The sequence below is a fragment of the Cupressus sempervirens genome, chromosome 6 (assembly GCF_028749045.1).
Source record: "Cupressus sempervirens isolate cs-2001-9-10 chromosome 6, ASM2874904v1, whole genome shotgun sequence".
NCBI classification, from domain to species: Eukaryota; Viridiplantae; Streptophyta; class Pinopsida; order Cupressales; family Cupressaceae; genus Cupressus; species Cupressus sempervirens.
The window spans coordinates 147,799,338-147,813,087 of record NC_143123.1 but is presented as its reverse complement, the minus strand read 5'-3'; the positions used below and the strand labels follow the sequence as shown (position 1 = coordinate 147,813,087).

The 13,750-nt window shown below is 36.9% G+C and overlaps 1 protein-coding gene across 1 annotated transcript in view; it reads right to left on the bottom strand.

Moving 5' to 3' along the window:
* Positions 1-13,141, bottom strand: part of LOC149551661 (bacterial hemolysin-like protein) — a 147,053-nt gene extending 133,912 nt beyond the window's left edge. The window contains exons 1-2 of the mRNA XM_089789721.1: positions 12,872-13,141; positions 12,667-12,766 (exon numbers count right to left, since the gene is read on the bottom strand). Coding sequence (XP_089645847.1) covers positions 12,667-12,766; positions 12,872-13,007 — 236 coding nt within the window. The 5' untranslated portion in view covers positions 13,008-13,141. The remainder of the gene's footprint in view (positions 1-12,666; positions 12,767-12,871) is intronic.
* Positions 13,142-13,750: the final 609 nt, after the last annotated feature.

The window sequence follows — 13,750 nt, the reverse complement described above, 5'->3', positions numbered from 1 at the left end:
TGTTTATTCCAATCGTTTTGCTTCCTCTATAATCAATCCTCAATTCCATTTAATAATCTATTGTCTTAAATCAATGATACTAATCACTTTCAGATCTCTTATATATTTCCTCATGTTATGGGAGATTGTGGTGGAGTTAATTATTCATTTGGCGTAGATATCCTTTCACCTTATATATTATAGCTCATTCTCTTTGCAAATCTTTGATCGATTCTCCTCCCATCTTCTATCTTTATGATTACGTTCTAATTTTGACTTCCCATTTAATATATCCATTGATAGATGCATCTATGGTGCATGTTTATAGGCTCTAGCATTAAGTCTTCATGATTGTCAATGGGGGATAGTCGAATATGTGTTATTTGGAGATTAATAATCTTGGTGCTTAGTATGCAGAGGCAATTCACTATCGCATTTGCGTGAGCCTCCTTGAAAGAATCTCTTCTACTTTGTATACTATTGAGCGGCCCCATCGTGACTTCTTCTAGTTCTATTGCTTGCGTGGAAGGTGACTGTGATGGAGGCCACCTTGGATTACTTCTTATCAACCACTAAGTGTTGTTCAATTGCTCTTTCATAACTCTTGCTTGCAGCTAGCAAGTCTTTGATTGAAAGAGCCCCCAAATCGAATGCTGATTATATATCCAATGTTTTGCTCCCCAAATAGAAAAAAAAACCTCCTCTTTCTTTTCCTTTTTTATCCTTCTACTGGTGCTTTGATGGATTCCTCCACTGATACTTTTCTTTCCCCAATTCAATCACCCCTACATCGATTCCCTCAGGTTCCTTCTTTTGGAATCGATGTCTTTAGCTACAACTGTGCACGTTGTAGTCTCCACAACTTAGAAAACTTGAATGTGATTTCCATATCCATTCTGCTATTATCAATGGTCGATGCCAATATGTAACCTCTGCGTAAACTTACGCAATAGTGGTTGGGTTTGCGTCCAGACGCTGAGGCTTAAGGGTATCGTCTCTATAACAACCTCTTTTCCCGATCTTAATTAACAACTAACATATTAAAGAAATACAGCTATTACTTCATTTTTATAGGAAGACAATTATATGAGTTACGTTCAAGTGAATGAGATTAACGGTTACAACTAGTTAAACGAAAATTTCATAAATAACAATTGAAAACACCATCAATGAATTTACTATGGAAATTAAAATCTACATACCATGGAATTCAAAACTGAAATCAATCTAGGGATGCTTCTGCAAACACCCAGGTTAGTCCACAAATACCACTTAGGATCAAATGACCATTACCATCCAATACCACTATATCAAAATCAAATGACGATTACCATCAAATACCACTATATCAATTATGGCATCACATACCGCTATATCAATTAGAGCATCTATTCTCATTGAATCATTTAGGGCATCAAATACCCGTGTTAATTAGGGCATCAATTACCATTGGATCATTTAGGGCATCAGATACCACTGTATCATTTAGGGCATCAGATACCACTGTATCATTTGGGGCATCAAATACCTCTGTTTCATTCCTTTTCTTCCTATTGCTAACTGTGGCAATAACATAAGATTAGAAGATATGCTCATAATCATTATTCTTATAAATGAAGGACTGAAACATCAATCCTTTAGATATATTCCATATTCAGTTGGAAGGTCAACCAATCTAAATGGTTACCAATTACATTGACAAGAAAGGTTGCTTTCATAAAAGGAAACAACTGAAGTCAACGATATAGATTAATCCATCATATCTTCTACTTGTATAAATATTATAAAAGTAAAAATACCTGTTATCAATAAATGTTTGAATGCTTAACTTATCTTTATCTGATGCACGTCCTGACTTCTTGTAGAGAGGGGAAACATTGTCAGGGGCTTAACCACCCAACCATAGACCTTAAACTTATCACCACACTTTCTTTAACTAGAAAGGCCCTCCCTACCCAGAAGAGACATGAAACACCTTGTCAACCACTGAGCATCCTAGTATTTAATCACACTACTCGACTTGACAACAGAGAATGAATTTGGGCATACATGAGCGATCAAATGATTCCCTTTAAAATAAAAAATAATTGTTATGTCACATCTGATTTTGTTTTCATGCTAATGTAGATTCCTCTCTCTCCCCTCTTCACCCTTTTCCTTAGCTATATAGTCGGGTGAGTTCCAGGTGATTGAATCTCAGAGCAACTAGCTCTTTCTGTTAATCCTCAACTGATATAAGAATATTATATGTTTCCAGCATATCACATTTCTATGACCTGAGAAATATGACTTTAAGACTTCCAGAATAAATACCATTTGATTCTGACATTCAACAGCAAAATAAAGATATGATATCATGTCATGGATACTTGGTCTTGACTCATCATAAGAATTTATGTCCTAAAGAGGAACTAACCGATGATGTTTAATCAAAGATGATTTACAACATATTCTGGAACTATATCTTACTGTTGTAATTTTCAAAATGCAGTAGTATCTAAAAATAAACATATTATAATCATTGGGATATGGAGGCAACCACATAACTTGGTAAAATTCGGAAAGTAATTGAGTCATGGCTGGATGCTATCAATCAGCTCCTTCACAAAAGGAACTCTGGACGCAATCACATACTTGAGCAAGGAAAATATAAATGAAAGGAAAGTTATCGTGGCAGAATTGTTATGCAGGGAAAGAGTGAAAAGAAGATTTCAGAAGAATCCACCGTAAGAAATACTGCAAAGGTTAATCGTGAGGAATGAGACTTCATGGTCTCTCACAGCTTTCATAATTTAAAGAGGTATTCGATAAACCTTTCGGCTTCCAAGAAGCCGTAACTTATAAAGAAAGGACTTGGCTTCTTGAACGCCAATATGCCAAATGTGCATTTCAGTTTCTAGCAAGAATTGAATAAAAAAAAGAATTTGAAAGGTTATAAGTCAAAATAATATTATAAACATATTTATTTACTTGCACGTAAATATATCTTATTAAGATGGCACATAGTAAATGTTCATCCAAGGTCGTACCTTTTTAAATATATATATATCTAAATACATGTTTCATCTTGGAAGATTTATTTTATCTTCTTGTACATGCATTTAAATGTACATATTAAATAAATAAAATCTTGTATAAGAATAATATTATGATGTCACCTTTAATTTATATTTATGTGTACGTACATAAATATGTATTATAATGATGTGATGGAAAAGTCAACCAAAAGCCATTTCAGATATGCATTAATTAAGTTAATATTTTAAATCTTTATTTAATAGCTCATGCATGTCTAATGTGTGTATCCTATTATGCAGTCGCTAGGTCCTTGACCATGGCAATTCACAATTCATACCCATTTGCCCGATGATGGTGATGCTCTTGTGCCCAATTTTTTTTTGACAATGCTTCCACCCCTTTGACGTGCTCCCTACAAGGAAATTCTCCGCAGTTAAATCATATTACCATAACAAATTATTAATCATAAATAATCATAATGGCTAACCGCCTTTTCAATTCCATGAATTCATAATAAATAATCAACTAGCATGTTATCTTCATATGAAATTATAACGACTAACCATCTTACCATTTCATAGGATTATAACAAATTTAACTGTCAATTGACTTCATGTGAACCTCAACGGCTATAGAAACATTTTAAATTGGGTCGAAAATTGGGATGTAATAGTCTCCAACTTATAAACCATCAATTTTAACAAAGGATTCCATTCCCTCTTCATCCCTTTTTGTGCTCTACTTCAATTCCTATCTCCGTATTGATTTGTTTGACTGTATTATTGATTTTTCATTGACTCTAATCGCCAATCTCCAATAGTGTCAACTGCTATATTCTTGTCCCCAATCTTACCAACCTTCACTCCATCCCAGTTTGATATCATTCTTCTTTGATGCCCATGTATAATCCTTCGTCCTTATATGGTAATAATGTCCTTTTGATCCTCCTTTGTATCTAGATTCCAAGTTATTCCTCCTTTTCGATGCCAAGCATGCCATTTTGTTGCAGGCTTTAATTGTACAGTATAGGAGCGATGGAAGAGTCGGTGATGTCACCCTATTGCTGACCTTCCACAATGATATTGTGTTCCCTTCTTCAAGGGTTTCATACTTGCTGCTTCATTCTTTAGTCGCTAATGAAATCTCTCTCTGCTTCCAGCTTGTTCCCTGCATCGCCCCCATGAGAATATGATCATGAGTATGTCAGTTTGACCAATGTTGTGAAGACATGTATGCCCTTGTTCAAGATTGTTTGGCTAAGTATTGTTTGTTGGTTGTGTAGATTAGTTGATAATTCTTATGTACTTGCTCTACCGATCAATGGGATGTCTTGCCTCTTGCCTCCCTTGCTCAGCATGTCAATATTTTTCTTTTTGTAAAGCAAATTGCTTCCTTACATTCGCAATTTAGCTCTGATATCATGTTAAGTTTTGTAGAATCATTTTCTGCAAATGTAATAACATTGTCATTTATTTCTGTGTGTTCCAAGTGCAGATTGGAATGCATATAAATATGAGTGGAGTAGACATGTCTCTATGGTAATTTATAAGTTAATAACCATTTAGAGAATATTAATAATAATATATATAAACATAACAATATCTAACATATATATATATAGGAGAGTTTTTTTGATTGATCATTAACCAATAACCATAGAAGGATTATCTCTAGGTCCAATTCAATCCGACTGAAGCTACAACATTAATACTAGTAACCTAGAAGAGCTTTTGAGTTCAAGTCAAGAGGACAGTAAGATTAGAGAGATGGTATTCTAAGATATTCAAATTTCTCCACCTAGGGTAGAGGCTCTGCAGGAAAGCAATACAAAGGAAATTGGGGGCATACATCAATCTGTCAAGGGGATGATGATTCAACAGGCAAAGAAATTGTTCTTTTTCCATGAACACTTAAAAAATAGTATGTTGGGGGAACGAAAAGTTTCATTGGGGAAAAGAGAGGGCGTCAATCTGTTCAGAAATTGTTGGAAGAAGCGGGCAGCACGAAAGGGCAGAGAACATTGAGATCCGGGAGGGACCTTTTCTCTCCTGGGAAGCAATGAAGCTCCATATGTGGAAGGCAAGGGGATGCAATGCCCTTGACAAGAGACGTTTGATCAAGCGTTGTTTTGATCAAATGAAGCCAGACATTGATTGTTTACAAGAGACGCAAGTGAATAAAGAGATGGCAGCAAGATTTTAGGAGTAAGGATTAGATGGTCACATTGTTTTATAGACACAGCTGGGATCCAAAGTCTGTGAAAGTGGAGTTGGTTGATGAAGGTATGAGTTGGATAATGATCAAAGCTCAATTTTTTATTCAGGATGTAAGTTTTTTTGATGAAGGATGCTCCCCTTAATACCATAAACTCATAACAAAAATTAAAAAACAGCAGCAAATGCGAGAACAAAATATGGACATCTTATTATCGCAGCAAATGCGGAATTACAGAATTCACAATTACAATATGCTAACCCACATAGGCACCTTTATTACAATAATGTGCAAGACAAGTTGTGAACTATCACCCAAAGTTGTTCTAGACAATATTTGGGTCTTTCCTAAATAGGCAATTTTATGCCTCCCGGAAAGGTTCTAGACATTAAAACTTAATACTCAGGGCCAACAACCCTAACAACACATAAAGAGTCGGCCAAATACATCTTTGACAATTATTTTAGAAATTTCAAGTAGCCCAACTTTGGAAGGCCATAACTCTCGAACTGTTGCTTCGATTGACTATTATAACCACTTTTTGGAAATGTCAGCTCCTGATCTACACGGTTAAAACAGTGCAAGTGCCCTTCCGTTGAGTTTTTGGACCTCATCCGGGCACTCTAAGGCCTCCAACGGTGAGCCTTAAAAAATTTCTGCAAATTTTTTCCACCGAAAATCCGCAATAACTTCTCTGATACTTAAGTTGTAGCAATGAGATTTTTATGGTAGGCTTATAATTCTAAAATGAACCTTCATGTAGAAAATGATGACATTCCAAGCACGTATGACAAACTTACTAAAAATAGCAAGTTCTCATAAATAGTAACCACCCTATCTACTAGTCCTTATTAAAATAGAAAAGACTGAAAAGAAAATATTTTTGAGTGATGCAAGATTGCTCTTACACCCAGGATGCTCTTGCATCATTTTTCTTGATCAATGTCTATGGGCCAACAAAAATACAAAAAAGAAGGCACTATACAACAAACTTACTGAAATCATAGGAAATCTTTGACAAGAAAGTGTAATCTTAGTGGGAGATTGCAATGCCATAGTCAAAGTAGCTGACAAGAGGAGTGGTGTAGGAAGACTTGGAAGGGTGCAAAGGGACTTCCAAGATTTTGTCTCGGATAATGGTCTTTGCGAGATCAGACCGAAGAGTGGCAAGTACACATGGACAAATCGAAGATTGAGTTTCTCGAGCATAGCTAAAAGGTTGGACCGCTTTTTTGCAGCTAGTGACTAGTGACACCTTCAGGTATTGTTTGAATCTGAAATTCTCCCTCAATCTACCTCAGATCATTTCCTTGTGTTGGTAAGTTAGATCATAGACAATGCTCCAGCAAGAACTCCGTTTAAGTTTAAAAAACGGATGTTGATGAGAGAGGAAGGCTTTTTCGAAATGGGCAAAGATTGGTGAATTCATGCCCCGTTTGTGAAAGGTAACTAAAGTTTTAAGTTCTTTGAGAAATTGCAGCATATCAAGAAGCTGCTCAAACTTTGGAATAGGGATCACTTTAAAAACATTTTTAAAGAGAACAAGCCTTTAGAAGGGCATTTGGCAGCTTTGAATAACAAGATTATTGAGGAAGGAATGGATGAGATAGATTTTGAAATAAAGAAAGTATGGAGAGATTCTAGCAAGAGAGGAGCTATTTTGGAAGCAAAAATCTCAGGAGTCATAGTTGCGTGCTAGTACTAAGTTTTTTCATTGTTCAGTCAAAACCCGAAGATCCATTAACAAGATATTAAAGCTCTAATCACCTCAAGGGGAAGAAATATCATAGGTTGAACAGATTAATAGTCAGGTTGTAGACTTTTTTTCTTAGTTGTGGAGGGAAGGGGGTAATGGGGAGCGGTCAGGCAGGAATCAAATTCCAAATGTGATCAAACTGTCCTTAACAAAAGATGATAACAAGTAGCTCTTGGCTCTTGTTAGCCTTAAGGAGTTGAAAGAGGTGGTGTTTCGACTAGCAGGGGATAAATCACCAAGTCCTGACGGTTTTCAGGCATTCTTCTATCACAAGTTTTGGATGGTTATCAGCATGGAGTTGTTGGGTGTAGTTGAGGAATCAAGAGCTTGTGGATTTGTTTTAAGAGACTTCAACAATACTTTGGTGGCTTTGATTCCCAAGAAAGAAAAGGTAGAAAGATTGGAGGACTTTAGGTCAAATTCTCTCTTTAACACAATTTATAAGATCATTTCAAAGGTTGTTGCTAATAGATTGAAACAAGTCCTAGATAGACTAAATTCCCCATAGAAGGTTGTTTCACACCAGGGAGGCCTATTGTAGATGGCATTATTGTTGCCCGTGAGGTTATACACTTTCAACTGGTAGGAGAACTGCAATGATTTTGAAATTTGATATTAGGAAGGCCTAAGATAGGGTTGATAAGAGTTTTTTATTTCAAATTCTGGAAAATTTTGGTTTCAATAGAAGATGGATTAAATGTATAAAAAGCATGACTAGAGATTATAGGGCTTTTGTCTTAGTTGATGATAGTTTGCAAGGTTTCTTTCCAACATCGAGGGGTCTACGTCATGGTGACCTGATCTCTCCTTTTCTCTTTATTTTGCTAGCAGAAGTTCTAGGGAGGTTCATTTCTAAGCAAAGGAGTCAAAGACAGTGGAAAGGAGTCAAAATCGTTGATGGACTTGATCCTCTTCTCACTCGCAATTTGCAGACGATACTATTCTTGTGTGGGAGGCTTCAATGAGGGAGGCAAGAGTTATGTAAAATGTATTGGATACTTACAAAAAGGTGTCTAGTCAAGATATCAACTGGTTGAAATCAGAAAATTATTTCTTCAATGTAGAAGAGAATCTAAAAAGGAGCATAGCAGGAATCTTTCGTGTACATATAGGATCGCTCCCGAGTAAGCTTTCGGGAGTCCCTCTTTGTGTAGGCAAAGCGAGAGCCAGCCTTTGGTATCAATTAGTTGATAGATGTTGCATGGTTATGCAAGGATGAAAGTTGTGGTTGTTAACTTTGGCAAGTAGATTAACTTTACTAAAATCTGTTGTTTCAAAACTCCCAAAATATTGGATGTCATGTAACCAAATACCAAAGAAGGTTATTGAACAAATAGAACAAAGAATGTGAAAGTTTCTTTGGAATAGCAATAGTGATCAGTACAAAGTTTAGTTGCTGGCTTGGCATAAAGTCCGTAAGCCAAAATCTAATCGGGAGCGGGGCTTAGAAATTGGAGAATGATGAATAAAGCTTTAGGGGCTAAATTGGTGTGGAAGATGTATAGTAAACTGCAACAAAGATGGGTTCGAATTCTCAACAAGAAATATTTATGGGGAGGAAGTAAGGAGAGCATTTTGAAGGTTGTTGACCTTCCTCGGGGTCTAGCTCTCTAGAATTTCATTATAAGTTGCCGACCGGTCATTACTGAAAAACATGTATCTTGGCAGACTGGAGCTGGGTGGAAGGCAAACTTCTAGGAAGACTTGTGGGATGGGCGGGAAAAAATGGAAGTTTTGATGAATGATTGGGAAGCGATTTGTGTAGCAAAACAAAGGTGGGGAAATAAGGAACAGACTATATGGATCTAGAAAATAGGGTGGATGGAGAAATCATGAAATGGAAAGACCCTGGAATGTTGGGACTGGATAAAGATTTAACCAACCAATTCAAGAATTTGCTAGAACAGAGGAACATATCGTTGATTGAGGAAGAAGACAATATTATCTGGCGCTATTCAAAAAGTGGTGAGTATGCGGTGCAGCTGGGGTATAAACTAATAGAAAATGAGGAGACAAGGGAGAAGTGGCCCTTAAGGTTTATTTGCATCGGGCATGTATTCCTAAGGTCGGGGCATTCACCTGGCTAGAAAGTCAGGGGCAAATCTTAACCAGGGAAAGGTTGCAGCAGCTAGGATTTGCTAGTCCATTTAAATGTTTTTTGTGTCATGAGGCATAGGAGAATGTTGATCATGTGTTCCTCAGTTATAGATTCTCAAGACAATGTTGTGAATTTATATTAAACAAATTGGGGTGGGTCAGTCCACTCCCATGCAAAATTAAGGATTGGCTAAAATCTTGGCCAAGAATTAGAGGTAAATGTAGATTTGCAGCAATTTGGGTGGTATTCCTGTTAACAGTTGTATGGGAAATATGGAAGGAGCGGAAGAGCAAGATTTTTCAAGAAAGGAAAGAGAATTGGGTTAGGTCTTCTCAGATGTTGGAAAGAGCCATTTCAAAACTGGTGAATAATTCAGCATCTCAGGTTAATGTCTCAAAAACCCCTTTGATAAGGAATGATTTGAGTATTCAACTATGTTGGCCCTTGATTTGTTTTAGATTAGTGAGATTAGTGAACGCATGTTCATGGGCCTTCAAGGGTCCATCCTTCAAATGATATTAGTGATTGGGAGGAGAGTGTGGGAGAGTTAGGGGCAGGATGAATTAGACTACAAATTGAGAGGGCATCCAAAGGAAACCTAGGTCGATGTGGTGGGGGTTGTGCAATTTTAAATGCTGAAGACAACATCTTGATGCTTGGAGGAGAGTCATTGTCGAAAGGGACTAATAATTAAGCAAATTTTTTGCAGCAATCTTTGCTCTTTGATTGGCAGTGGCGGTGGAAGAAGAATCCATTTACAAGGAGATTCTCAAATAGTGATCAACGAAATAGTCAAAGAAATGATGGACAACTGGTTTTTGGACAAGCACATCAGGAGGATTAGAAGGCTTTTGGAGGAATTTGAAGAATTCAATGTCAGTCATACTTTGAGAGAAGGGAATGTTATAGCCGACAAGATGGCCAATGTAGGGGTGAGATTGCATGATCAAGCCGAGTTGGTAAAGGATTTTAGAGATCTAAATCCTACTCTTATTTGGCCCTCGATTCTATTGTTTAGAAGGTTTTTTGTATTTCTTGGCATGACAAAGTAATGATGGTGCATTTCGATTAGCCGAAGTGGAATGTGGAGGTGACATTGGGCACGTGAAAAGGATTTAAGGCAGTGGAAAGTTTTTTAATGTTTTGGGTGGTGTCATTCCTTGTGACGCAAGGATCGAAGGCACAACTTTCTAGATTGAGAAATAGTTTTCAAGTCGGCCCACATAGCGTAGGTCATTTTCATTGTACAAAGTGTGAAGGTTCAAGTAGAGGAGAATAAGAATGGAGGCCAACTTTTACCTATAGATGCCGAAAAAAGAAGCAGACGTCGGAATGTCTAGAAGAAGTGTTTTGAGTGGATGAGGAGGATTTCATTCGAATTGATGTTGGTTGTTTGGGAAGGAGTTTATCAGTTAGTACTTTTGGCACATGGGTCATCCTTTTGTCATAGAGCAAAGAAGAGGCAAACAAAATGATAGAAACATGTCTGGAGTAGGTCTAGTGTGGGGAAGTGCAGAGGTGGTTGGACATTGCCAAATTGGCAAAGGTTTCTGTGCAAAGAAGGGTTTGTGGAGGCAGGTCGAGGGTGCTACAGAATGATTCCAATCATTCATGATCTTCAGTACTTCAGTGCCTATTATTCAGAGAGTGGGAGAGGCACAAAAAGCATAGATGGAGCTGTTGCATTCCATAGCACAGTGGAAGGAGGATAATCAAAGATTGGCGGAAAAGAAGGAAGAGGAAGTGGAAACATACTCCAAGTAAGGTTGGGGTATGAGTTGCAGTTGGGCCTTCCATAGAAAGTTTGAAGCCAGTGTTGGGCCGCAAGCAAGGAAAGGTGGACACAAAAGGGGGAATCATGGTGAACGAATCCAAAGAGGCGATGTTGAGTCATTGGAGCCATAATATGTAAGTTTGTGTCATGGTTCAGTGTTGTTTCATGCCCATTTTCTGTAGTAGGGTTATCTTGTTCCAGTTGCTTTGGCTAGATATTTGTCTGTATTTTGATGACATTGTAGGGGTTGGAAGGTTGTTCTGGTTGCTGCTATGTATGGGCAAAAAGGTCAAAACAGGCTTTCAGGCCTTTTTTGCATTGTAAATGAAAACTCTTTATTATTAATAGAAAAACTTATCAAAAAAAAAAATGATTTCTTTGTGCAAGATTTAAGTTACTTTGCATCCATCATTGTTCAAAAAGCAGCCTTGGTTTCCTACTTAGTTTCTCTTATGTCTGTTCTGATTGTGTTTATAAATACAACATTTTCTAATTTAGGAATAAATTGAAATGGTACAAGCCACCCTTTCACAATATCACATTTTTCTAAATATTGCTTTCACAGCTACGACCTATCCATGTACCTCTTGCACCTTCTTCCGGTGCAAGTGCTAGTTATATATAACTTTTCCCAAAGTGTAGGTTATTGTACCCTAGCCATGATTACTTAATTACAATAAGAACTTTAGAAGATACTGGTCAACGGTTGTATTAAAATACACAGATAATAAATTATGACATATAGATGTATGTATCGTGTACATCTATATTAATATGTACACGATACTATGCCATAAATATATGTATAATACTATATGCATATGTAGATATTTAAATTCATCACTCGTGAGAATAAGTGCCCTAAAGGGTCAGTGACGGTGAATGACTCCTCTGCTGAAAAGAACACAGAAGACTCAACTGAAAAAATCTGTAGGAGGTATATCAATTTTGACATCTTAAAGAGTTAATCTTGCAGTTCCCTGTTTGATTCGTAAAATGTTCAATTCAGATTGTTCACATTTTTTAGAATAATAAAACGTGTTTCATGCCAGCGCCAATCTGGGTAACTTGGTAAAGAATAGCATTAATGATAACAGATTTCCACAATCCATGATCTTATATGTTATGCTTCTGGATGAGAATGTGTAAGTTTTTTTTATCATCAACGTTTTGGATCATACTCAATAATCCATCATCAGAATGAGAGAGCCCAAGAATAAAAAATAAATCGCATTACCCAGCCCCTGCTTTTGCAGGCATGGCTGAAGGAAAAAGTTAAAACTACCTTAATCTAGGACAGGTTGCGTGGTCTGGTATCTTCTTACAAATTAAAATTCTTGACAATGAAGATGTGTTGAGTCAAAATGTCGGGACGAAATACTCGCTGAATGACAAAGTAGTTCCAGTTGGTCTGTTATCTTCTTACAAACTAAAATTATTGACAATCAAGATGTGTCGAGTCAAAATGCCGCGATAAGTTCACTCGTTGAATGAAAAAGTAGTTCCAATTTGATTACATCAATAAACTCCGAACTTAGGTGAAACTTTGCTCCTCTCTGTTTTCTTCTTCGAGTGGCAAATGACCACTTGACCTCATTTCTAACGTGAAAGCTCTAAATATTACATGGCATACAGTTTCTCTAACCTAATGCTATAATTTCTCGGCACGCAACAGGAATTTCTAATACACGCTAATTGTAATTTTCCTCCAAAGCACGCGGGTATCATAATAAAGAAATAAAATTGCATTAAGAAATAATTACTCATGTTTTCAGCATTACTATACAAAATGAGTAAACAGCAAATGCTCGGCATTAGAAAGCATACTTTCTGCGAACTTGGCAGTTTTGCTCCTTAGAGCTCGCGTACAGTCTGAGCGCCCGACGACGGCTGCCATGATTCGAACTCGCCCGCGCCAAACAGTTAACTGTTCACGAGAGAGTTGAAAACAAAATTTGAGGAAGAACACAATGGAGCTGTTGAAATCCTCTGAAAAATAAAACCCTACTTCTGTTTTATTTTACGTATTTACCTGGATTCGAAATCGCGACGCGAACACAAAGCGAGGGCTGCGTGAAGAATATATGACCGCAATGGGACATTGTCAGCGATGAATTTGGTTGTTTATGAAGTGCAAATCCGTGGACATTGGTCATTGCCTTCCGCATTTCAGAGCATAGGTTAGCAGAGCAATGAACATATGGCTCAGAAATAATGAAAATGGAGATTATCAGGAAAAACGGGCCACATTCAACGAGTGAAAATAAAGCTCCCCGCCATATTGAGCTTTCTATTTCTTTACGACTGAAAATAAAGCTCCCCGCCGTACTCCGTATTTAAGGAGCCCGGGTTAAATTTCATAATTTGATAATGTTAATTGTAGAGATGACAATTGAGGTAGGCTATTCATATTTTATTTTTCTTATTTAAGAAGTTCGGGTTTAATTTGTTAATTATTAATTATACAATTGACAAATTTATATTATGCGTCTCTATTTTGAAATATAAAGGAGTCGAAGTTCAGATTTAATTTGTGGACTAGAGAATTGACAAGTTTGTATTATTAGTCCCTGCCTTTTATTAGGCAGGGAACTAATGTTTTTTTTTCACCCCCCTTATTTCTTTTTTGGTACTCAGCAGGTGTCATATCGTAAGGTTTAAGCAGTTGTATTAAGAAAATGGAATTATCAGTTGCTAATTTCAGATTTATGATTGGTCGAGAGCAATTTTGCTAGGGTTTATTGGCTTTTTTCAGAAATTTTTATTGAACAAAAATGAGACTAATGTCGGTTGCAAAGGTAATTTAATTTTCATTAATGTGATGGCAGGGTAGTGGACAGTGGAGATAGGTTAGCATTTATTATGCTAACATCATGGAGCCAGCGAGCCACCGACAGTCGAGATGGATAAA